Raw genomic sequence first — 24,104 nt, forward strand, 5'->3', positions numbered from 1 at the left:
CTTCCAGTTTTGAGAACAGATGTGAATGAAAGCAAATACTCCTGATGCCTAGCTGAGCTAGCCGGTGTTTTACCGGTTTTCTGTTCCATATGAATCAGGACCTATGTTTTAACAAATTCTGTTTGCGAAGTGTAAGGATGATGGCTGGGGCATGGGCCAATGGTTCAATCGTGAACGTATAGCAATACACATCCAGCAGACTAACCCAGGAATGCTCAAACCCCAGTTTCAGAAATCAAACTGGTTTTTGAGCTATGAACAGGTCTGACACTGAGGGAGAGGAGCTCCGGCCAGGGCTAGGGGGTGGATGTGGCACCGAGAGCACAGGCTGCCCGTGCGGGAAAGCCTTAGCACCAGGAAAAGCAAGGGAACTGTTAGCATCAGATTCTTTCCTCCCATCACCTGCTCATACCACGATTCCTCCTGCTACCTCTCCTCGCGCTGCTCTCCCACCGCCCCTGTCCCTGGCACATTGTCCTCTCCCCTCCCTGTGCCACCCCACATCGTGTTCTCCTCCTCCCCTTCCCTACTCGCAATTGGTGCTCTGCCAGCGTATCCAGCGAGGCTACCAGGGTTTGCACTCTACGTGGAGCTAGGAAACCTCTCTCCCCCTCTCTCTCTCAGGGCTCCCACCAGCTCTGATGGACGCACTGCGCATCCTTCATGAAAGTCCTTGAGCTGGAGCATCAATTCCAGGGAGCCCTGGGGGCAAGGCAGGCTCCAGAGATGTCAGGTGGAGAGAGGACGCTCCCCATGTTTACTCTCAGTGCTTGGTGCCGAGCACACTGCACACAGCCAGGTTCAGTCTTCCCTCTGTTTACACAGGACACCGCAGCAATGCGTAAAGGGAAAAGGGAGCGTTAATACCAGCTGGATTCACGTGGAGAATGTGGAAGGGTTTCGTATTGACCTGATGTCCCTTTGAGGTCGCTGTAGGCTGCTGGGACCCCACCTGCGCAAAACAGGAAGGGAGGCAACAGGTTATTGGGTTATGGTTACCACAGAGACAACGTGGAGTCCAAAATTTACCTCAGTGCCTTTTTATCCTTAAAAGTGTGAAAACTTTGCGTTTGGGCTAAGGATGAAGTTGGAGGGGGCTTTTGTCCAGAGGCCTTGTCAGTCCTGAACCCCAGGCTTACCTGAAGTCCTGTTGTGATGCGGCTGCTTTTATCCGTAAAGGGACGAGGAACTGTTTTGTTTTTCTTGACGGTAACTGCTTGGCATTTGCTTTCCAGATTTATACTAGAGTAGGGTTGTTTATGAACCGTAACTGCATCACCAAAAGCCCTTCGGTTGGTATGAATGCCCCTTTCTGCAAGCTTAGGTCCAGCTCATGTTTTAGTCAGTAGTGTCAAAGGGTTTGCGAACAGGGCTACGGCCTCGGCACACGGCGCACTGGGGCCTCTCAGCTGTACTGTACACCCAGTTGACCCTTAACAACGTGGCAACAGCCCACACAGAGCAGTCATTTCCGTACTCTGGGGCTATTTGTCCGTTTACAAGAATACTTATTACTTCACTATGCACTTGTGAAGTAATTTCAGTACCATTTACCCAGCGCTTTCAGCCCTGCAAGCGCTGTATAAATACTTCTGTTCAGGCAAGAGAAAGCCCGCTGTAAAAACTGCCACTGGTTCTGAGAAGCAAGATCCAGACGCTTGTTTTGAAATCCCTTCTCTTTCTGGCTAAAAGGCGTAGAGATTTCTTTTCCGTCGGTGTTGTTTTCTCCCAGAGTTCTCTGCCTCTCTCCCTCCGCTCCGGGAACCCAGCATGTCTTTGAGTTTGCAGAAGGCATGGCTTCTTATGCAATTACCGTGAATGCTGCTGAAATCCTCCTGCCAGGGGAGGGCTGTTCCTTTGGGTGTTTCAAGATACAGGGCATTTGAGGGATCCGTAGAGCTTGAAACTCGCATTCTCAAATCAATTGAGCTGTGGCTAGAATAGAAATATTGGATAAAAGTATCAGCCCCTTCCTTAAGCGCAAAATACTGTTGGCAGTGCCTTTGGTTGGTGTATTGTCTTGCCTAGTTTGTGTGAATTTATTTCTCATGTCTATTGTAAAAGATGTAAAATACTGTGTATAGAATGGAATAGTAAAGCTTCTATGGCAAAGTGAAATGCATTTTTGCAATGCTGTAATTTATTTTTACTACTCCCTAGCAACTCTATGGCATTTTTAAAAAATGTCTCACTTCCAGCTTTTCTGAAGGTTCTAAAACTCCTTGTTCATATGCAGACACTGTAAAAGATGACGATAATAAAACTGTCAGTAATTAAAGACATTTCTCTGACTTCTTTTGCTGGCGCCCTCCTATGGAACTTCAGGTATTAAGTCTTCTCCCTAGAGGTGAATTGAAATTTTTTAAGCCTACTGTAAAGCGTTTAAGCTTCATCCAAAGAGGTCCAGGACACCCACCCCTGTGGAACCTGACCAAAGTATCCCAGGAATCTTCTTTTAATATTTTAGCTGGTTTTGATAGAACTGGTACCCATGTCTACCTCTGATAAATTACAGTTAATACGTCACACATTACAACGTATTTATATGTGAAAATAATACAAACCATAAAAATCCAGCTCCTGGAGTTCATTCTCAGTGCTGAAATGTCTGATATTAATATCTGGAAATGTTTAAATGGGTAAAATCTAAACCCAAGTGGGCTTTGCTTCTGACACACACAGTCTATGGCACAACTCACTGGACTGTTCCAGGACTACGTGTTAGAATGTACGTCGCTTACGTTTTGGTGGAAGTTCTGCTACTGTGCCTTTGTAGAAGATGCAGAGCAAGAAAGTTTAACTAGCCAAAACCCAGTGTAGCCAGAAAACCAGCGCACCATAAGGAACCTCTGGAATACATATGGAAAAGGGTTTTATTCAGCTTTTTACTTTTATGAAAAAATGAATAACTGGAGCAGTATTATTATTTGGGTGAATCCTTGACCTTGTAAACATCCAAGACTCATTTTCTGAATTAACAAGGTCTGCACATGATCCTTTATTTGTTGGCAGAATACATCTATAAATAGTGAGATCTGAGTAATTCTTACAGTAGATTTTTCTCCTACTTCTTCCGGCCAAGCTTTGGAGCCTTCTCAAGGCCTTGAATATATTTTCGAGGTAGTTGGTATTCTTCTGCAACAAAACCAAGAGTTTAAATCAGGTAACGACTCAGAACTCAAGAACTAAAATCTGTATCTTGCTGTAACCACTCCCACTTCCCAAACAGACTTACCTAGCAGCATCTTGGCCAGATGATGGATTTGGTTGCCTTGGATCTGGACCTGAACTCTGTCTTTTGTTCCTGGTACTGGGCTGATGCTGGCACTGGCTTGTACTTTTTGTTGCAGAATGTTGGCAACGCACTGTGGGTCTAGACCATACAGCTCAAGGTTCTTAATAATTGTCACCTATGGGGTTTAATAATTATGCAAACATCACTGCTGTAGGTATTAGCAAGTCATGTCCCATTCAACCCAGGAAACTGAGCTGCCAGAGCCGCTCTCGGAGTCTGGGCTTCTGCTGGACCCCCGGAATTTCAGTTCTCTGTTTTACCTTCTTATTTGATGATCTCTGTGCTAAGGTTATGTCGATAGGCTCGATGTTTCCTTTCCTCACAACAGGTTCTTGTCCAAAAAATGTCACTTGGTGCAAGGGCTGCATCTGTTCAAGGCACCTGAACAAAGTTTATACATCCAGTTAGTCTATGCCGTACAGCAAGGCTGTTAACTGTGAAGTTTAAACTTCAGTTTAAAATTCAGCATAAATCGTGCTACTGTTCCAGAAGCAAATATGGCTTCAGAAGTAAGGGAGCTGCTGGAGGTGCCTTAGAAGCACTGTGTGATGAAGCAGCTCAAGGCAAGTAGGGCACCAGGGACGTTTAAGCGAAGTTTTTCAGTATACAGAAACAATGGCCTTGCGTGAGATGCTCAGGCCTCTTGAATCTAAAAGGTGGGCTTGTGTTAAAATGCAGAAGCTGTGCTGCACATAAAAAGAACAAGACAACTGGCTACCATTACCTAGAAAGGACATGTTCAACGATCTGTTGGAAAAGATGGCTTTATAAATATGTACACGCAGAACCAGGCACTGTTTGTTTCGGAAGCTTTCCTCGATAAAAAGTTAACAGATAAAAAAACCCAAAACACTACATTGGGAAACCAGTCACCTGCTCAAGAGGTCGTCCCATTTAAGTTTTGAGATTTCATCCTGTTCCAATTTATCTAACAGGCAGTCGCACAGGATGGCATTCACCTTCACAAAGCTACAAAACAAAAACACACATGAGAAGCAAACAAGTCCACTTCTTTCCTCCAACTTCAGCATGTGGAAGCAGGGTAGGACAACTTCCATGTCTACTTACTTTTTGTTTGTTTCATCAACCAACTCATTAGCCTTCACATAGTTAATAACGATGTTTCTCACCTCACTGCTTGAAAGAACGCTGCCTTTTCTAAAGAGAAAGAAATCTTTGTAACTTATTAAGCAGTTAAGTGCTGGGTTCTGTCACTAGACAGAAGACAGCAACTACTCTGACTCCACTTGGTAGCAGCAGCTCAATACTGAAATGTATCCGCTAGGGAGTGATTTCTGGTTGCACTTCAGCGGCTGTATACCAGATAAAAGGTTGACAGCAATAACTACTGAGACTCCAAACCCCTTGGTTCTGGGTGCCAGTTTTGGGAGGATGACCCCAATATGATTCCTAACTTCAGGGGACCGTGGATAACTTGTACAAAAGTCCTCAACTGAAGAAAGGCTGCCACTGAGTACTATCTAAACTACCTCAAAACAGACAAGACCAAGGCACAAGAAGGTGAGTTCTTTAAATTATTTGGGCATCCTCTTTTCAGTAAACAGTACTGTGGGTGGGCAGAATACGCCTTATCCAATAGCTCCAAGTAAAATTTATCGATTTTGACACTTGAGCTATCACTTCCTTAGCTGTGGGAGAACTGATGTGAGCACTTGCTAAATGCTGTTGCTAAAGCTTCTTATCTTCCCTCCCTTTGTGAAGCAATGAATAGGTTCTTGATTCCCATCACCTGGCAAAAATCACAGGGCCCTCCCCATGAAGGGGAACAAAATGGAAGCAGCATAAGTTTGTAAGTCTCTCTCTTCATATAGCAATGGGTTTGTTGTGCTTTTCTAGGGCTTACTTGTGTCCGGATTCCTGAAAGAGCGGGATCATTTTTGTTGAAACTCCGTAGAGTGGAATGATTTCAGGAGCATGGTATACTTGTTCTCTGTCTTCACTCTTGCTGTCTTGAGCAGCAGAGGCTGAAGAAAATCCTTCCGGTACTTCAAATGCTTTAATGCTGAAACAATAATTATTTGGTGTGAGTGAAAGGGATTGAAATGCATCACTTCCATTTCGCCAAGAGACTAAAACCTAGCAAAGCCATGCAAAAAGCTTTCTGGTCTGTTGTATGTCAGTTCCTCCAAATGTGTCTCACTGCATCTCTGGATTAAAGAACACGATGGAAGAACAGGATTTTGGAACATTAGCTGCAAGTACTAAATTTGTCCCTGTACACATTTCAAAGATAAACATAGTTAAGCATCTTAACTCAGGTGATATGAAGACTTTTCACTCTGAGTAAAACCCTATATACTGGTGAAAAAGTCATGTTCTAAGCATATTTGACTCTTGTAATTAGAGGCAACAGCCAGAATTCAAAGAATGCAGCCCCAGTCCATAGAATCACTAGAATTAAATTAAAAAAGAACCCAACTGCACTCCCCACAAATGTACAGACATTTGAAAACTGAAATAATTTTTTAGTGGTCACTAATAAAAGACAGTTCTGGAAGAAAGGGCTAAGAACTGGATCAGTGCAGGAGCTGGAGTCTCATTTCATTGACCAGAACTGCAGAATCTGTGCATAAAGGCAAGAGAACTGACAAACTGAGCCTCTCTCCTAACGATAAGGCCAAGTTTAATGAGAGAAAAGTTAATGCAAGTATTCTACGTACTCTGGGTGTTTCCAGTCGACTTCCACAATGCTCTCCACACCTTTATTCAGCTCCTTCACTTGTAAGATCTTCTGGTGCTGCATACATTGCAGGAATTTAGAGAACTGAAAGAAGCAACAATCAGAAATATGTAGTCAACCATTTCTAATTCCTGTCTATGTGTTTCTAATTGCCCCAATGTCACTTGCTCAATCAGAAAAACTTCTTTAAAAGAAAAAAAACCCAAATCTCCCCACCCTTCACACCTTGGCTTCTCCAAACACAGCAAGGAGCAGTGAGTGCCTCTGGCTCTGAAGAAGAGTAAGCCAGTGTTCCTTTGTAGGCCTGCCATCTCTTTGCTCTGTGACCTTCTTACCCACATCTCACATGGACAGCTGTGAGATCTGCGGCAATGCACTTGGTCTTTGCTGGTCATCTAAACAACAGGGACAACATAAACTCTTTTCTCTGAGTTTTTGTTTAACAGTTTTAGAAAAGGAATGGCCTATTCTTGCAAGTAACTGCACTGTCCAACAAGATAGGAACCCTTTAACAGCTATCACAGCGTGCAGTGACAAACAGGAGTAGCTTCATTCAAAGCTGCTCGTGCTTTCAGCACAATTACTTCTCTCCCTGGATCCCACAAAAACAGAGAGCTGAGAAAAAGAAGTCGGCTTTTAAGAACAAATGCTAGGGTTTGTTTGTTTGTTTTATTTGAACAACTCTGAATTCAAACTTTTTCTCTCCTTCTGTTTCTTACTTAAATTAATCCAAAACCCGACAGAAATATCTCACCTTCTTATAGCTTGATTTCTTTATGTCCAGTTGTTTTCCAGCAGGGCTATAAATGGATTTTTTAGAAGTTCTTTAGTTATAAATCACCCTTCATTTCTTCTTAAATCTTGCTACTTATGCTAGAAGTTTCTTAACAGCAGAGATACAAATCAAACAGAGAAAAAACTACTTTCAACAAGCTAATAAATGGACATGATAAGTGAAACTAATGCTGATGTTCCTGTGGGCAGGCAAACAGCTAATTAAGTGACTAAGCAATCTTGAAACAAATGTCAGTCAACTCAAGTGAGCTACCGAGTGCGTGTCCTGGTCTGGACAATCCTGATATCAAGGTATTTGATGTAAGAAGTGAGCATAACCTTAGATAACAACTGAATTTTACTTCTGAGTCAAAAACTTCATCCTAAATATCGCACTCAATCTCCAGTTTTAAAGGCAAAACCACAGCATGCAAATCCAAAGACAATCTTGTCACGACATACCAGCATGAGAACATATGGCTGCGGAGAAACGTGCTGGTGAGCAGAGGGAGATCTGACTTCTTTACTTTGCACTTTAAGGCATGAAAAAAGCACTGATTAAATAAAGCATCCATTTGCTCTGCAGGGAGAAAAAAAAAAGACAAGCAAGCCATGAGTAGTCTCTCTCAGAACACAGCACTCAGTTCCTTGAGACACACAGAACTGTCTCTACCCTGTTCTCACAGCGAGCTCTCCAAAACACACTGTAATCTAGATCGTAGATATGGGCTTCAGCACACCAAATGGGCACTGTTTGGTTTCCTTTGTATGAAAAAATACCTTGTGGAGTCCTACTGTCCTCAGCTTCCTGCTGAACCTCTGTGCTGGCATCATCAGCTGTTTCTGCAGCTTTGTCCTCATCGAGTTCCTCCTTTCCCACCAGCGTTGCACAACCGTCTTGCTCCTTCAGGCTCAGATCACCAATGTCCACATGCTGCAACATGTCAGTGGGGAAGCTGATGGCAGGCTCTTCCCCATCTTCGGCCCTCTCCTTGTCAGCAGAATCTGTTACGGAGGGAGCTAAGGTAGGAGGACAAGATTTGTCACCGTATTCCCTACAAAAGGAAGAAAAAAGCGTAACATAGCTTTCTGTTTATTGCTTGAAATCCACAGGACAAAGAATAAATCTCACCCTGGTAAAAAGCACTGGCAGTTGCATAGATCCTTTTCCGCATCCCCAAAACTATAACATTCATTTTAACTCATCTTCCTCCATAAACTCTGTTTCCCCCATGAATCTTAACTTAAAATGGAGCGAATCAGCTGAATCCAAGCACAGAGCAACTCATTTATTTGGTCACTGTTTTTAAGCAAAAATGATTCAAAGTTCATTTTATATAGAACAAGATTTTCTAAAACTAGAGCAACAGGGATGGTCTAGTTTCATTTTTATAATACTCTCTTACTGAGGGAACCTAGCCAAGTGACTAATCTGAAATATCTGTTTCCAATATGTATCTAATGGACAGATTTCAGGACAGACATCTGCTTCTGTCTGGTAAGTCTGGTCATCAAAAACAGGTAGATGAAACCTTAATAATGGTCATAAACTGTACTCAAAGAACTTAATATGGGGAACTGACAGATTAAGCTTACTGGGGCACAGATTCTTTTCTTTCTATAGGGATAGTTGTTCTATGATTTTAGTAACCAGATGAGACTTGTTAGACATCTTACCAAACGCCTGGCAATGTACTCACCAGAGGTGATCCATGTAAGTGTGCAACACGGCAAAGCCCTTCCCCTTCATTCCAGCAGCCAGCATCTCGGCAGTGGACATAGTGGCAACTGCAACCGCTACAGGAGCTCTGGGAAGAGAGGACAGCACATATACATTGGGAAAAACCCAACAGGTTTAGCACTGCTCCCTCACTCTGGATGTCCTTATAGACAAAAACACAGTAACTGTGTAGAATGCAATCTTTTGTTAAAAAACATTACTCTGTTTCAAAACAAATCTACCAGTTGTGCCCCCACGGGTCCCAAAGAACCAAATAGCAAAGCTGCCTACCTGAGCTCAAACACATCCTAACCCACAAACTTAAGTGGATCTTTTTCCTGCCTAAACAATTTTCCATTGTTTAGGCCCACGGTGCATCAAGTGCACTAGAATAATTTTGCTTTTGATTCCTCAAACCTCGCAGTCTTCCTGTAAAAAATACCTTCATTTCATTTTTAGTTTCTAAGAAACGATACGATTAAAGACTCCTCCGTACCTGTTTCCCAAGAGGGTGACAGCACAGAGCGTGCCCCGCTCTACTTGAGGAAAGCCAGAAGGTGGCACTACAACTCCTGGCAGCATCAGATCTGCGGAACAGAATAAAGCACACACATTTCTCAATGAAACTCAGCCACTACTTCCTCCACCCCCATCCCTCCCGTTACTCAGCAAAAAAGTGAGCCTGTGAACAGCTGAGCACATGACAGATAAAATACGATTGTCTCTTTTTCCTAGGAAGCCAGCACTTCTTGTTACCGTCCTGTGGTATAAGGGATTCAATTCAAAAGGGTGCTGGGCACACTGCAAAAAATTGTAGCAGAGTTAAGCATGCTCAGCTCCTCACGCTGTCAGAAGTAGTTTTTAACAGAAAGGTACAAGCTCCCAGCCTAGTGAGCGTTGCTCTTCGTTAATGACATGGAAAGAGAAAGGAACAAGGAGATGTGTCTGGAACTGCCCATTTACTCTGCACTGCCCAGGGGCAGGTTATCTCAGCAGTTCTCTCCCTGGAGAGAGAATTGCCTACAATTTGCCACTGCTAACCCAGCCCTCCTGCTCCGACACAACACTTGCACTTAGCTGTGAACTCTCCTCAGCAGGAGGAAGCAGCCTTAACATTGCTAATCGGGACAGAAACAGCATGCCTCGCTGTGTGCTTCCTCCTGCTTTCCATACGTGGGATGAACAGACTGGCATGTGAGCAAAGAACGATTTTCCATGCTGCACGTACAGCATCAGGTCATCACCAAATCATGCAGAGTATCTGCTCTCCCTTGTTGCAGCTATAATCATCCAGAGATTGCAGTCTCATGGACTGACCTGTGTTCCACTGTTTGGTTTTGCAGGGATCTTACTTTTTTTCTCATCAATTTAATGTGTGTGCTGAAGGAGCCGAGAATATTTTTCCTCTGGTTCACTGTCACCACTTTCAGCGTATCTACAATGAACTCAAATGAGCTTCCACACCTCTGAGGACACAAAATCACCTGACGACCTTAACATGACAAGGAAGGCAGCACATGTATATTGTATAAATAACCAAGACAGGCAGAAGGTATTTGAATTCAAGGAACAAATATCACAAATAGCACTGCCTTACTTCTCCTCTTTGTAACTGAATGCTCCTTAAACCTGCTCCCTCCCTTCACGTTTGCAGCACTGGGGAGTCCCACGCCTTTCCTCTCCTTCCTGCGATGTGGCTCTACCTCTCTTCTCTGCTTCTGTTGGCCATTGTCTGCCATTATCTTCAGACTGTACCCAGAGGTAGCCTGGTTGCCATGGGAGATGAATGACCCGCAGCCTTCTGTCATCCATGTCCTTCCTCCATTAGTGAGACTTTTTCCCCCAGAAACTAGGTCACTACAAGTCCCTAGCACAGCAGGCTCAGATGTCTATCACAGCTACACATCCAAACACTTTGTTTACTTTGTTTGCTTTTGGGGAAATAGAGGGACTCGAGTTCTACTTTAGATACTACGCAATGGAAAGAAAAAAAGACACCTCTTCCTACACATGGACTTCCATTCACAGACTAAGGCCACAGTGGCTGCAATTTAATCTTTTTCTGGTTGAGCAGTTCAGCAATTTAAAGTTTATAAAGACCTGATTTTCATGAGTCTGAACTGCGTTCAAAGCAGGTTCCAGAAAATAAGGCTCCTTTCTTGTTAGTCTTGATCCATAATTATGTGGTAGAGCGAGAAATCCAGGAATTCAAATCTAAGCTCACCTGTATAATCCACAATTTACTTGACAGTGATTAGAACTGTAGGTTCCAATACCAACTTGCTTCTTATGCACAGCATAAGCCAGTTCATCTTTGTGGTGGCAGGAAGCAGGGTGGCAGCACAAGAACTCAGCTGCTTAAGGAGAGCTCTAAAAGAGACAGAGCAATGACACAGGCAATTCTGTGTCCCAGTTCAGAGATTCTGATCACCCTGAGAAGCTATTCCAAATCCGAGACTCCCATGCGGAACAGGTTCCTGCATTTAAATTGCTTAACCTACTTTGTTTCATTCACAAACCTTCTTAGAGCTAATTCATTTTCCTTTTTGGGACATAACCATGAATTACTTTTGAGTACTTATTCTTTATAAGTTTTTTGTTTCAGGTACATTTTTGCCACTGGGAGAGAAAACATCCAAAAAGCCCTGAAGACAACTGCTGTTTGCAGTGCAATGTGACAAAGTTCTAGTTCTCTTACCTGCTCCTCCTGCTAACTTCCGCAGCACCGGGGGCCATGTTGAAAAAGCAGGGAGAAGGTCCGGGTAGACCCACAGGGCATAAACTGTCCCAAAACAGAAACAAAGTTAAAGATGCATCCTTAAAAACTTCTGTTAGCCATTGCTTCTTCCTAACTTTAGGACTAAGCAGTACAATAATAACCACAACAAAACACTCTCCTGTTACTTGGGTAATCAAGGAATCTGAAGGCAGAATAGTCCTACCATAATTAGTAGACGTGATGGATAAAAATAATCTGGTAGTTAATTCAAGCTCCTGTGAAATATTATGGATATAGATAAAAGTTTGCATTATTTTCCTTACATTAAGGACATTTTGAGCTAAAATGCTACTCCAACAGGGAAAAACTGCTGAGTACGGGATAAAATAAAAGCACAGAGTATCAGAGCAATTCATTGCCTAACTCCAGGGCTGCCTGGAGCGGACATCTTGCTTCTTGGAATTACACCTCGCAGAGAGAAAAGGGGCTAAGATGCTAAACTAAGACCTAAAAGACTTGTTTCCTGGTTTCTAACCTCTGAGCACATCTGTCTCTTCTTTGCAAAGAATCCAGAAATGCCACTGATTTTGCAAAGATGTTGGTAGAACAAATGCACTAAAGATTACGAAGTGAACCGATACCATAGTGACAGGATAGGTACTTAGACACAGGGAAATCTTTCTGGGGAAAGGCTGGCCCCCAGTAAGTGAATATGGAGGATTATTCCAGTCCCCATACCTGTTGGATACAGAGCTTTCTCAATTTCAAACAGTATTGGATTCCTGTTAGTCACGTAAACAGTGACGGCCTCCCCTTTGTGACAGTGTATTTTGATGACATTAAGCTCTTCCTTGTTTGGAATAAACTCAGTCAGTTGTTCAGCACTAAGATTTGGAAAAGCTGCCGCAACATTTGTTCGTAGTTTTCTCCTGCAATGATAAAATCACACACGTGTTACAAAGCTGTCTAGACCACCCCTCAAAATAATTCCTAGATAGGTAGCTAGTACTTTGTGGGGTGCTCTTGAGATTCCCACTTTTGCCTACTAAATCATGTCATGAAGTGCCATGGCCACATGTGTTTTGAACTCCTCCAGGGATAGTGACTGCACCACTGCTCTGGGCAGCCTCTGTCAGGGCTTCACTGCTCTTTCAGTAAAGAAATTGTTCCTAATATCCAATCTAAACCTCCCTTGGTGTGACTTGAGGCCATTTCCTCTCGTCCTATCCTTTGTCACTTGGGAGAAGATCCCAGTACCCACCTCACCACAACCTCCTTTCAGGAGCTGCAGAGAATGATGAGGTCTCTCCTCAGTCTCCTCTTCTCCAGGCTCAACAGCCCCAGGGCCCTCAGCTGCGCCCACAACCCCTGCCCTCCAGCCCATTCCCCAGCTCTACTGCCCTTCTCTGGATGCGCTCCAGCCCCTCTATGCCCTTCTTGTAGTGAGGAACCCAAAACTGAACACAGGATTCAAGATGTAGCCTCACCAGCGCCTAATACAGGGGTCACAGAATCGCTTGGTTGAAAAAGACCTTTGAGATTGTTGAGTCCAACTGAATCTGCCCAGCACTAAGCCATCCCTGAGCTACTCATCCACCTGTCTTTTAAATCCTTACAGGGATGGGGATTCTACCACCTCCTTGAGCAGCTATGCTGGTGCCTGAGAACCCTTCTGGTGAAGATTTTCATAAAATCACAGAACAATTTGGGTTGGAAGGGACTTTAACGATTATCCAGTCCCAAACTCTTTGTGATGAGCAGGGACACCTCCCACTGGACCAGAGTGATCAAAGCCCCATCCAACCTGGCCTTGAACACGTTCAGGAACAGTTGCAGCTTCGTATTTTGACTTCCCTCATTTTTGATACAGACCCACTAAAAGACCACCCGTTTGGCTCTATTTTTAGGAGATGAGAGGGAGCCTTGGAAATGGGAGACGATTTGAAGATTAAGCACAGTCTAATGTTTGGGTCGGAATGAACCTTAAAGATCATCCAGTCCCACCCCTGCCATGGGCAGGGACACCTCCCACTGGCTCAGGGGCTCCAAGCCCCATCCAACCTGGCCTTGAACCCCTCCAGGCATGGGGCAGCCACAGCTTCCCTATTCCAGGGCCTCCCAACTCTCATAGTGAAGAAATTCCTCCTTATGTCCAGTCTAAATCTTCCCCTCTCCAGTTTATACCCGTTGCCCCTAGTCCTGTCACTACAAGCCTTTGTACACAGCCCCTCCCCAGCTTTCTTGTAGCCCCTTTCAGGCCTGGAAGCTGCTCTAAGTTCTCCTCGGAGCCTTCTCTTCTCCAGGATGAACACCTCCAGGCTCCCCACGCGCCCCGCTCTCCAGCCCCGTCCCCAGCCCCTCCTCGCCCCGAGGGCGGCAGATCAGCGCCCAGAGGAGGCAGAGGCAGCCGCGGGGCCGGGCCGGGGCCGCCGCCGCCCGCACTCACCGGTCGGACCCCTTGATGGCGGTGCTGGCCCTCACGCGGAAGGCGCGCGCGAACATGGCCGCGCCGCTGGGCCCCACCGCCCGCCCGCCATGGCACCGCGCAGAGCGTCCGGCCGGAAACCGCGGCCCGCGCCCCGCACGGCCGGGCACAACGCGGCCCGTGCCTCTCCCGCTGCCCAGCTCGTCCCATCCCCGTCCCTGTCCATCTCCCCATCCCGTCCTATTTCCATCCCCGTCCCTCTCCCCGTCCCCAACCCGTCTCATTTCCATCCCCATCCCTGTCCCATCCTCATCCCCAGCCCTTCCCATTTCCATCCCATCCCTGTCACTATCCCCGTCCCTAGTCCCATCCTGTCCCCGCTCCGTCCCATTTCCATCCCATCCCCGTCCCTGTCCCTCTGCCATCCCCATCCCATCTCTGTCCCTGTCCTGTGCTCATCTCCCTCCCCGTCCTGTCCTGTTCCTCTCCCATTCCCGATCTCATCCCATCCCCGTCCCTGTCCCTGCTCCTGTCCCGTTCCTCTCCCTGTCCCCAACCTGTCTCATTCCCATCCCCATCCCATCCCTATCCCTCTCCCTGTCCTGTCCCATCATCTCCCATCCCATCGCTGTCCCTGTTCCTCTCCCAGTCCCCATCTCGTCCCATTCCCAACCCTATCCTGTCCCCATCCTCATCTCTATCCCCATTCTCATCTCCCTCTCCATTCTGCCCCATTTCCATTCCGTGTATATATGTGTATATATATGTATATATGTACATATGTATCTTTCTCTCTCTCTCTCACTTTTCCAGGCTGAGTAACCCCATATATATATACATACATATGTATATATGTATCTCTCTCTCTCACTTCTCCAGGCTGACTGACCCCAGCTCTCAGCCTGTCCTCACGGCAGAGGTTCTCCAGCCCTCGGATCACCTTCACGGCCTCCTCTCGACCCGTTCTCTCTCTCTCTGTGTATATACGTGTGTATATATGTATGTATGCATCTCTATATATACACACACGACTGTTCCAGGCTCAACCCCAGCTCCTCAGCCTGTCCTTGCCCGGGAGACGCTGCAGCCCTCAGATCACCCTCGCAGCCTCCTCAGGACCGGTTCCATGTCTATTTTTACACGTGTCCATCCCCACACTATAACGCCCCCCCCCCCCCCCCCCCGGCCATTCCCGCCTCTCCCCCCGTGTGCGCCTGCGCGGCGGTTGCCGCGGTGACGGGGCGGCGGCTGTGGGAGCGCGGGCCCCGCCGGGGATGGCGGCCGCGGCCCCCCCGGCCCGACACCATGCTGCTGGGCCGGCAGGCGGAGGCGGCCCTGGGCGCGGGTGAGGGGCTGCGGGGGGCGGGGGGGCCGCACCGGGGCGCGCACCGACCCCTGACCCCGTCTCGCTTCCCCTCTCTCTCTTCCCCTCTCTTCGCCCCCCTCTCTCCCATTCTTCACCCCTCCATCCCCCCTTCCCTGTTTTCCCCCCTTCCCCCCTTCTTTCCCTCCGTCTCCCCTTCTTTTCCCCCCCTCTCCCCTTCTTTTCCCCCATTTTCACCTTCTTTGCCCCCTCTTCCCCACCCGTTCTCCCCTCTTTCCCCCCTTCTCCCTCTTCCTCCCCTTTTTGTCCCCCCCTCTTTCCCCCCTTTTCTCTCCCCCCTTCCCCCCCTTTCTGTCCCCTCCTTCCCCTCCTCCTTCCCCTCCTCTTTCCCCCTTCTTTCCTCCCTTTTCTCCCCCCCCCTTCCCCCCTCGTCTCTCTCCCCTTCCCCCCTCGTCTTTCCCCCCCGACTTTCTCCTTCTTTCTCCTCTCGTCTCCCCCTTTCTTCCCCACCTTGTCTGCCCCTCTTTCTTCTCCCCCTCTTTTCCATCCACCCTCTTCCCTCTTTTTCTTCCCCTTCTCCCCCCTTTTCCTTCCCTTCTCCTCCCTTTTTCTTCCCCTTCTCCCCTCCTTTTTCTTCCCCTTCTCCCCTCCTTTTTCTTCCCCTTCTCCCCCCCTTTTTGCTCCTCTTCTCCCCCCCTTTTTGCTCCTCTTCTCCCCCCCGTTTTTGCTCCTCTTCTTCCTCACCTTTTTGCTTCCCCTCTCCCCCCTTTTTCTTCCCCTTCACCCCCCTTTTTCTTCCCCTTCTCCCCCCTTTTTCTTCCCCTTCTCCCCCCTTTTTCTTCCCCTTCTCCCCTCTTTTTTCCCCTCCTCTCTCCTCTTTCACCCCTTTTTCCTCCTCTTTCCCACTCCTTTTTCCTTCCCTTCTCCCCCCCTCTTTTTCCTCCCCTTCTCCCCTACCTTTTTGGTCCCCTTCTCCTGCCCCGTTTTTTCCCCTCTTCTCTCGCCTTTTGCCCCCCTCTTTCCCTCTCCCTCATTCCTTTGCTGTTTCTCCCCCTTCTGACTGCTCAATCTCTCTCCCTCTTCAGTTTTCCCCCCCTCTTTCGAGCCTCTCAATCAGCCCTCGGCTTCCCCCTAAACCCCGTTCTGTTTCCCCTCTCTTCTCCCTCTTCTCGCCACCCATTCTGTCAGGCCCCAGCATGGGTTCAACTGCATTAAATGTTTCAAATTTAACATCTTTACTGATATTTGCTGTGTGCAAATTGCCACGGCCTTGTTTTGTGTTCCTTGCAGCAGATCGGCTAACTGTAATTCCAACATATCATTTTTAAGGGATAACCTACTTGGAAGGATAGTCCTATCAAGTGTTTAAGTGTATGCTCCTTTTCTGCTCTCAGTGGGGCTAGTTCGGGATTATCCTGCTTAAGGGAAACCCAGGAGTGTGCCAGTTACTGTATCTCAAAGATGGATCTGTACTGCGCAACTTGATTGAAAAAAAAAAAAAAGCTTTTAATTTAAAGTATCACAAATTAAGATTTTCCGAGAGCTTTGTGCTCTGTTCTGGTATTAAACTACGAGGTCTGACACAAAAAAAACCCCCAAGACTGCACCTGTAATTCTTTCTGTTTAACAAATTAAGAAAATCGGCTACAATCACCTTCATGATCGATCCCTTCAGAGCTGAGACACGGCTGCGTACGATGCTGTCAGGGTTCAAAGCAATTGCACAGATTGTTTTTGGAAAGGCTTTTGAGGATCTCGGTAGGTTTTGCTTTCATATCTTCTCCCAACTATAAATGGGCTCCTTTGAGCACCGACTGGATCTTCAGGAGATCCAGCTTCAGCCAATAATTGAAAAGTTTCCGTCACGGATTTCAACTGGAGGTGAACTCACTGTTTATTCTTGCACAGTGACATTTTCCAACGGGGAGTAAGGAAATATCTCTAGTTGAACCCAATTCCACTCGTGCTGAGTGAAGTGGTGGAGCTGAGCCTTGCCTCACAGTGACAGATCAGAACATGTTCTCTTAACATCTCTCTGTCACTCTTGGCTCCCGAGCTGTAGGGTGAGTGTCGGGTGTTTTGTGTCGGACCTTGTATAGTCAGTTGAGTTCTCAAGATTGTTTAATAAATGATTGAGAACTGATGATCTTACAGCCTAAAACGTGCTAAGTGAGATGCATTTCAGCCTTTGCCTCTATATCCACTTGAATTGTGTCTAACTGATTTGTGTATTTCCAGCCAGGTTTGGTGATGGGTTATATGACTCCTACATGAGGATAGATCAGCTTAGGTATCAAGAGTCTACAAATGAAGAACGCAGCCCCTCAGGACTTCCGTCCCTTGGAAGATCTAATGTGAGTATTTTAAAGTTGTCTGGGTCTTCAGGTTGTGTGGTGTGGCAATGAGATCAGCCGAGGAGTTGGATTTCTCCCTATAGGGAATAAATTCAAGTTGTGGGCTGCTGCAGCTTTGTAGTAGCTTATTAACATCATCGCTTTTCCTAAGGATGTGGTGTTGAATGTAGAACTTGTTGGGCAGCATCAGAAATTCTGTCTGACTGTCCTCAGCTCATGTTTTAACTGAGAAAGTTGGTTTACAGAAGGTTGAAGTGTTCTGCTGTATCACCTTGTGTGTTAATTTGTATCTAAGTCCACTCCTGCTTTCCTTTAACTCTTGCACCTTTCAGTTTTTTCCCTCATGAAAGTTCTGAGTGATAAATACTTATGAATAGCAGAAGGATCAGCGTGGATTTGCATGGTTGCCAAACATCTTACAAAAGTATCTTGCTCCTCTGAAAACTTTGGCATGGCCTGCCACTTCTGAAAAAAAGCTCTTTAAGGACTGAAGGTGTTAAGGTTTTTCCTCAGCAGATGTGAAGTTATGAGATCTTCCCTTAAATTGATTCAAATGAGTGGTATTGGTCATGTTTAGCAGTACAATGATCTGACCTTTATATGGTTTTCAAATGGGTTTTGGCTCTTGTTGGATTCTGGCACAAGTGAAGGAGCTAGAGAGGGGTTTTTTTTTAAGCTCAAAAAAGTGAAAATAGATATTTCATAGAGAAAGATGCATTTGAAAATCATCACCTTTGGGAATTTATTGTAACAAATATTAGTAATTAATTTGGTCTGAGCAAACTCAGGAGCATGAGCGTTTTCCCTTTTCGGCAATATTGAGGGAGAGCAGAAGAAATTTAGGTGTCTTTTGAGCAGTGAGGCTTGGAGAGTAGTGGGTTGGGGTTTTGGTTTATTTGCAGGGGCATGGGAACTCCTAAACTGTGGTGTTTTAAGTGGTAGTGTAACTACAGTCCTTCATATCTGGACAGAAACCAGTGGGATGGAACTGTCTGGTTAAATACAAATTAACTCTATGAATATTTTGTTTCACTGGTGTATCTTATTCTTCTGGTGTATTTTGTCCATGAAGCCTGTTCACGTCTTAAAGCAGGATTAAGGGTTATAAAATGCCTGGTTTTGCTGTGATGACACATCAGAAACTTTAGTGGTGTCTTGTGAGCAGGAAATGAGATGAAGCATGCAAGGATGAAAATCATCATTCTCCGTTTTAATGGGAAAGGATCTGGAATGAAGTGATGTTTGGTTTCCTTCTTGCAAGGTTTTTGTATTCCGATGTGATGTTCCATGAGAGAGTTCTCGTGACTACAACTGCCCGTCCTTTTCATCCCAGCTATAAGACAAGATAAATATCTCTGCTTTGGGAATACGTGGGTTTGATTCAGTTTATTTAATTCAGTATTCAGAAAATATCTGATGCACTTTTGCAAAGCCAGTTGTATGGGAACTGGGTTACCTGTTTCCTTCTCAATTAAGATGAAGTTCTGGAAGTAAGTGACAATCTTCGGCAAGGTTCACTTGTGTCATCAGGCAGGTTTCTTGGCTGCTAATAGCACTTTATTAAGCAAACCAAACCTGTGCAGCCTGTGATTTTTAAGAGAAAGCTGTTCAGAGAAGGCTGATGTTACCCAGAAGTCATCTGACTTTCGGTGAAACTCTTTGGAGTTCAAGTTAAGGCTGATCTATATTTGTGTCTGGCTGTCATGTGCCAAATCATTTTGGTAGTCCTCTAAGAATGAGAATTCAGGCTTTACTGCTGAATGGCTGTTGAGGCGAGTTTGAGATCCAAAGCCGTAGTTTTTTCATGAAGAAATAATTTCAGGATAAATGGAATAACAAGTTCCTTGTTTATTTGGGGATTCAAAGGTACAAAACGGTTGATGCAAACAGCAGCGTTAGAGTTGCTGTTGCCCCAGAATGGAGAATATTTCAATTTAGCACTGCTTGCAAGGCTTCTACACTCTATCATGTGGCTCTGATTGATGACATTCGGACTGTTAACAGTGTTTTTGGAAACGAAATGCTTGGAAGAAATTTATGTAGCAAGTAGCGTTTCTGTGAGCCGCTTTTAGTCTCTGCGTAGTTCACTCATCCAGCTGGAGAAGGCAGAAATGGCCACGGCCACGTTCTGCGTTCTCTGCTGAGAGGCAGTTGTGTCTGTTCTGGCTCAGTGATAAAAAGCTGCTTCTGTTGGACGTGCGGCTGAAACCCATGTGGGAAGAACATCAAGTTTTGATTGCAAGGGTGAAATGAAGACATTGGCTATAGAAGGGAGGCTTGGCTTGTTTTTCCCCCTCTCTTCTGCAGAAAACCCAGAGAACAAACAAGCATGAACCTTGCTCTGTGCTTATGTTCTCTGTCCATTTGTAATCTTACCTCTGGACTGAGTGGTCTTTTCGCCGATTCTAAAGATATGTCATCCTTATCTCAGAAGTGCAGCCAGACTCTGAGGAAAACCTGTTTATTCTAAGCAGCCAGGGTCGGAGTTTGTTGTTTTTTATGTAAGGCTTTCTGGAAAGGCGTGTCTCTTACAGTGCACTGTGTTTTGAGGTTGATAGGACTCAGTCACGGAACTTTGTGAGATACATCTGATGGCCCCTGGTCACCACTGGTGAGGACTGGCTTCTGCAGGAAGTGCCCATTTTGGGGGACTCATGAGCAGGAGCTAACATTTCAAGGCATCACCAACATACAGACCCTTAAAGGAGACGTGTGTAGCTGGTTTTGGCGAGAACGTTCACTTCCTTTGTTTGCTGCCTGTGCCGAGATGTTGGACTCTATGTAACTAAAAAGGAATGTAGTTTTACTGCTGTGGATCGGCAGGCTTATTTATTTTTTTTGTTTGATTCCTGTGTAGTTATTTTGGTTTTCAGGGTTTTGGTTTGGCATGTGTCTCAAGTCTTTATTTTTAGCTTAGAGGACAAAATGGAAACCAGATGTTGCTACTGTAGTCAGGACTCTTCAGTTGGGCACAGCACCTCTGCTGTCTGTCACACGGAGTGTCTGTGAGCGGAAAAAGGGAATAACTGCTCTTCTAGTGAAGAACTGAACTCCAGACAGCTCAGCATTTCCTGAATTATAAAAATGACAAGCTAGAAAAATATGACGGTGCTTTGCTTGCTTTCTCTGCTTTCATTTCACATGTGAATATTTTAACATAGGGCATTATGAAGCAGTGGTTAATGAGTGCTGTCAACAAAGTTGGAGTAAGAGATATTCTTGATTGTTCAAAGCTTCCAAGTCTGTTTTCAGACAGTTCTGCATCTCCTGATTTCAGAGGGAGTTGTGGATATGATGGTATTTCCCCCTCAAAGAAAAAAGATCAGTTTGGTTTTTTTTTTTAAGTAGGGTTCGTCTTGTCTGGCTCAGTGATCCTTTTGCTCCTTGTGCAGTTTGGTTACACCAGCCTCAGCTGCCTGCTGTTGTTTCTTTGTCTTCCTCTGGCACACTTGCCTTTGCAATATTCCAAATGCTTCCCCACGCATTCATCTGACGGTGGGTGCTTCAGACAGGTGCCAGTCGCATCTGTCTTTGGTTGCGTTTTCTGCATCCACAGTTAAAGCTAAACTTAGCCTTTCCCCTGGCTGCTTACTGACAGTATGCATAGGAGTAGAGAGAGGTATTGTGCCTTTGTTTCAGTGTCTACGGTTTGCCCTTTATGGACTTGAAAATACACTACATTTGTGTAAGTGCTTATTTCAGTAAGCTGCATTCTCTTTGTGCGCCCTTATGTAACAGTGCTTGTAACTTGAGTTACTTTAGGTCCAGCTTTTTGTAGTTGTTCTTAGTAGAAATGCAAAACCTGTTGACAGTACTGGTTTTTGTTTAGGTGGTATTGATTTTATTCAAATTTTGTGCTTTAAAAGATAAAGTAAAGCAGTTTGTTTGTTTGTTTTCCCATCTGTAGGTTTCTAGCAACAAACTCGCCATGAAGGATCACCCCTCGACTGGAAGTCAGGTCAAAGTGGAGCAATTATTTGAGGATTCTGGCAACAGAAGGAGCAGCACTCTTCAGTCTGCAGGGATTACTAGTTCAGAAAGATCTCTTCCTTCCCTGACAAGAGATAAAAGCATAGAGACCCTCAGCACTTCTAAAGGCGGTGGTAGCTCCTCAAAAGTACATAAAGCCATTTCCCAAGCTCCAGAGCAAGCTGTCAAACAGTACAAACATCATTTGTCTGCGTATGAGCAGCAAGAGATCTTTAATTTTTCTGAAATTTACTTTGTGGGTCCAGGTGCAAAGAAGAGACAAGGAGTAATTGGTGGTCCCAACAACGGAGGGTACGATGATGACCAAGGCAGTTACATTCACGTGCCGCATGACCATCTTGCTTACCGGTATGAAGTGCTCAAAATCATTGGCAAGGGCAGTTTTGGACAAGTTGCTAAAGTCTATGATCACAAACTCCACCAACACTTAGCCTTAAAGATGGTTCGCAATGAAAAGAGATTCCATCGCCAAGCAGCTGAAGAAATCCGGATTCTGGAGCATCTGAAGAAGCAGGATAAAACGGGCAGTATGAATGTTATTCACATGCTGGAAAGCTTCACCTTTCGGAACCACATCTGTATGACTTTTGAACTCTTGAGTATGAACCTGTATGAGCTGATCAAAAGAAATAAGTTTCAGGGCTTCAGTATCCAGCTGGTACGCAAGTTTGCTCACTCTATACTGCAATGTCTGGATGCCCTGTATAGAAACAAGATCATCCACTGTGATTTGAAGCCAGAAAATATCCTCCTAAAACAGCAAGGGAGGAGTGGAATCAAGGTTATTGACTTTGGGTCCAGCTGTTTTGAGCACCAAAGAGTCTACACGTATATTCAGTCCCGATTTTATCGGGCACCAGAGGTAATTCTGGGAAGTCGCTATGGGATGCCCATAGACATGTGGAGTTTTGGCTGTATTCTGGTGGAGCTATTGACTGGATATCCTCTCTTTCCTGGAGAGGATGAGGGAGACCAATTGGCTTGTATGATGGAACTTCTTGGAATGCCACCTCAGAAGCTTTTGGATCAATCCAAGCGAGCCAAGAACTTCATCAACTCTAAGGGTCATCCTCGCTACTGCACTGTAACTACGCATGCAGATGGAAGAGTGACCCTCAATGGGAGTCGATCACGCCGGGGTAAAATCCGAGGTGCTCCAGGGAACAAAGACTGGGTGACAGCGCTGAAAGGCTGTGATGATCACTTGTTTATAGAGTTCTTAAGAGAATGTCTCAGCTGGGATCCTTCCACACGCATGACTCCGAGTCAGGCTTTAAGGCACCCTTGGATTTGTAAACGAACACCCAAACCTCCCAGCACTGATAAAGCCTCCAATAAACGGATATCCAGCTACACAACTTCTTTCACGGGAATAGGTTCCAAGTTGCCTCCTGTAGTTGGAGTAACGAGTAGGCTGAGGGCGAATTTAACATCTGACTCCAATGGCAGTATACCTCTATGTACTGTGCTACCCAAACTCGTCAGTTAATAGAGAACATTGTATGGCCCGAAGACATACTGTGTATTTTAATTGTTTGTTAATAATGTGTAAGGAAGTTAAATACAGAGGTTTTTAATGGATTTACTTTTTATTAGAGGCGAAATCTTGACTATACAAGGTTCGGTCTAGATGTTCACATTCAAAGGGCTAACTTTTGTCCAGCTGTTTCACTCACAGTGTGGTGCGTATGACGTTACGGGGGAGGTCAGCTCAGCTTTTGAGTCAAACAACAGCTTGACAGGTGTGCTTTTTGATAATGCTGGTTTAGAAATCAAGCCATTCATTGTCAGGCCAGTTTAACGGATTCTTTTGTTTAAGACAGCAAGGGAAATTGTTTTAAAATACATATTTTCAGTTAATTCCCAACTGAACTCTTTTTATCTATTGTAAAAAGCACAAAAGTGTTGATGTAATGTGTTAGGAACTTGCAAATTGCTAGCTTAGGTTTGAAGGATTTGATTTTCTGTGCCGCTTTTCTCTTTTCTATCCTGGCTGAAATTTGTAAAAATACCATGGGATGTAGACACCAAAGAAATTTGGAGTTGAAATTTTGCCATCTGCTTTTCTTCCCCCCCCCCCCCCCCCCCCCCCCCAAAAAGAGCATAGAAACACCAGGGAACACAGGATATAGTGAAATAAAACTGCTAATGTTGGTACACTTGCTATTTCCCTTACAAGTCTATGGAAACCTGGTCAGGGAAGCCAGGATCAGGACTGGTCTGTCCAAGTGTGGGCCAGTTTGTCTGGGGTGATTAATCAGTTATGTTTCTTTGGAGCTCAGATTTAAATCATTGGCTCTGCCAGGTGTGTGTGTGTTTTCTTGTGTTGTTCCCAAGACAAAACTGTTGAACTTAGAGCTGTTTATATCCACGATTGAGATTCTGGTCATTTAGAAAATATCTTTGTGTGTGTGTGTGGAGTGAATTCCATCGAATTACCTGGAGCTCTTTTAAGAAAAAGCAAACATGCCAGCCCTGTCAGACAAGTAACAGTTTTTAAGGTCCAGGAGTGTAACTAGAAACTGAAGAGAGGGAGAACAGCTAATAATTGGAAGCGTACTCTGAAATTTAGGGATAATCTGTGAAATATCAGGGAAGACTGATAAAACGGACAGATCCAAATCAAAATACATTATGGGAAGAATTTATTTGTTTCTAATTATATTCCTCCAGGTCTTTGAGAGGGGCGTGCCAACGTTTTCTCATTCTTTAGATATCTGAATTTGTATTTCCTCTTCTTTTATCTTCCATGAACATGAAAAGCTGGAGTGGCCTCTAATGACAACGGCACAGCTCCTTCGG

General features: G+C 45.2%; 2 protein-coding genes across 6 annotated transcripts; one reads left to right on the forward strand and one right to left on the reverse strand.

Annotated features, from left to right (window-relative positions):
• Positions 1-2,710: 2,710 nt before the first annotated feature.
• EIF2D (eukaryotic translation initiation factor 2D) lies at positions 2,711-13,807 on the reverse strand. 3 transcript variants are annotated; one of them, XM_054087224.1, is made up of 16 exons: positions 13,656-13,807; positions 11,948-12,138; positions 11,189-11,272; positions 8,987-9,077; positions 8,471-8,578; positions 7,551-7,825; positions 7,233-7,350; positions 6,751-6,796; positions 5,977-6,080; positions 5,160-5,318; positions 4,364-4,453; positions 4,169-4,264; positions 3,556-3,676; positions 3,236-3,410; positions 3,051-3,135; positions 2,711-2,849 (listed from the first exon to the last, which is right to left on the reverse strand). In XM_054087224.1, exons 1-15 carry the CDS (start codon positions 13,709-13,711, stop codon positions 3,065-3,067), a joined length of 1,785 nt encoding a protein of 594 aa, XP_053943199.1. In that variant the 5' UTR covers positions 13,712-13,807; the 3' UTR covers positions 2,711-2,849; positions 3,051-3,064. The 3 variants fall into 3 exon arrangements, with proteins under 3 accessions (XP_053943199.1, XP_053943198.1, XP_053943200.1); XM_054087223.1 differs by lacking the exon at positions 2,711-2,849 and having other exon boundaries at positions 2,998-3,135; XM_054087225.1 differs by lacking the exons at positions 2,711-2,849; positions 13,656-13,807 and adding an exon at positions 10,715-10,860 and having other exon boundaries at positions 2,998-3,135; positions 11,948-12,003.
• Positions 13,808-14,831: 1,024 nt separating this feature from the next.
• On the forward strand, positions 14,832-23,381 carry DYRK3 (dual specificity tyrosine phosphorylation regulated kinase 3). Of its 3 annotated transcripts, none has more exons than XM_054087227.1 (3): positions 14,832-14,979; positions 17,197-17,312; positions 21,220-23,381. In XM_054087227.1, exons 1-3 carry the CDS (start codon positions 14,940-14,942, stop codon positions 22,789-22,791), a joined length of 1,728 nt encoding a protein of 575 aa, XP_053943202.1. In that variant the 5' UTR covers positions 14,832-14,939; the 3' UTR covers positions 22,792-23,381. The 3 variants fall into 3 exon arrangements, with proteins under 3 accessions (XP_053943202.1, XP_053943201.1, XP_053943203.1); XM_054087226.1 differs by having other exon boundaries at positions 14,867-14,979; positions 17,201-17,312; XM_054087228.1 differs by lacking the exons at positions 14,832-14,979; positions 17,197-17,312 and adding an exon at positions 19,787-19,923.
• Positions 23,382-24,104: the final 723 nt, after the last annotated feature.

Source organism: Cuculus canorus, chromosome 24 (assembly GCF_017976375.1).
Source record: "Cuculus canorus isolate bCucCan1 chromosome 24, bCucCan1.pri, whole genome shotgun sequence".
Classification (NCBI taxonomy): Eukaryota; Metazoa; Chordata; class Aves; order Cuculiformes; family Cuculidae; genus Cuculus; species Cuculus canorus.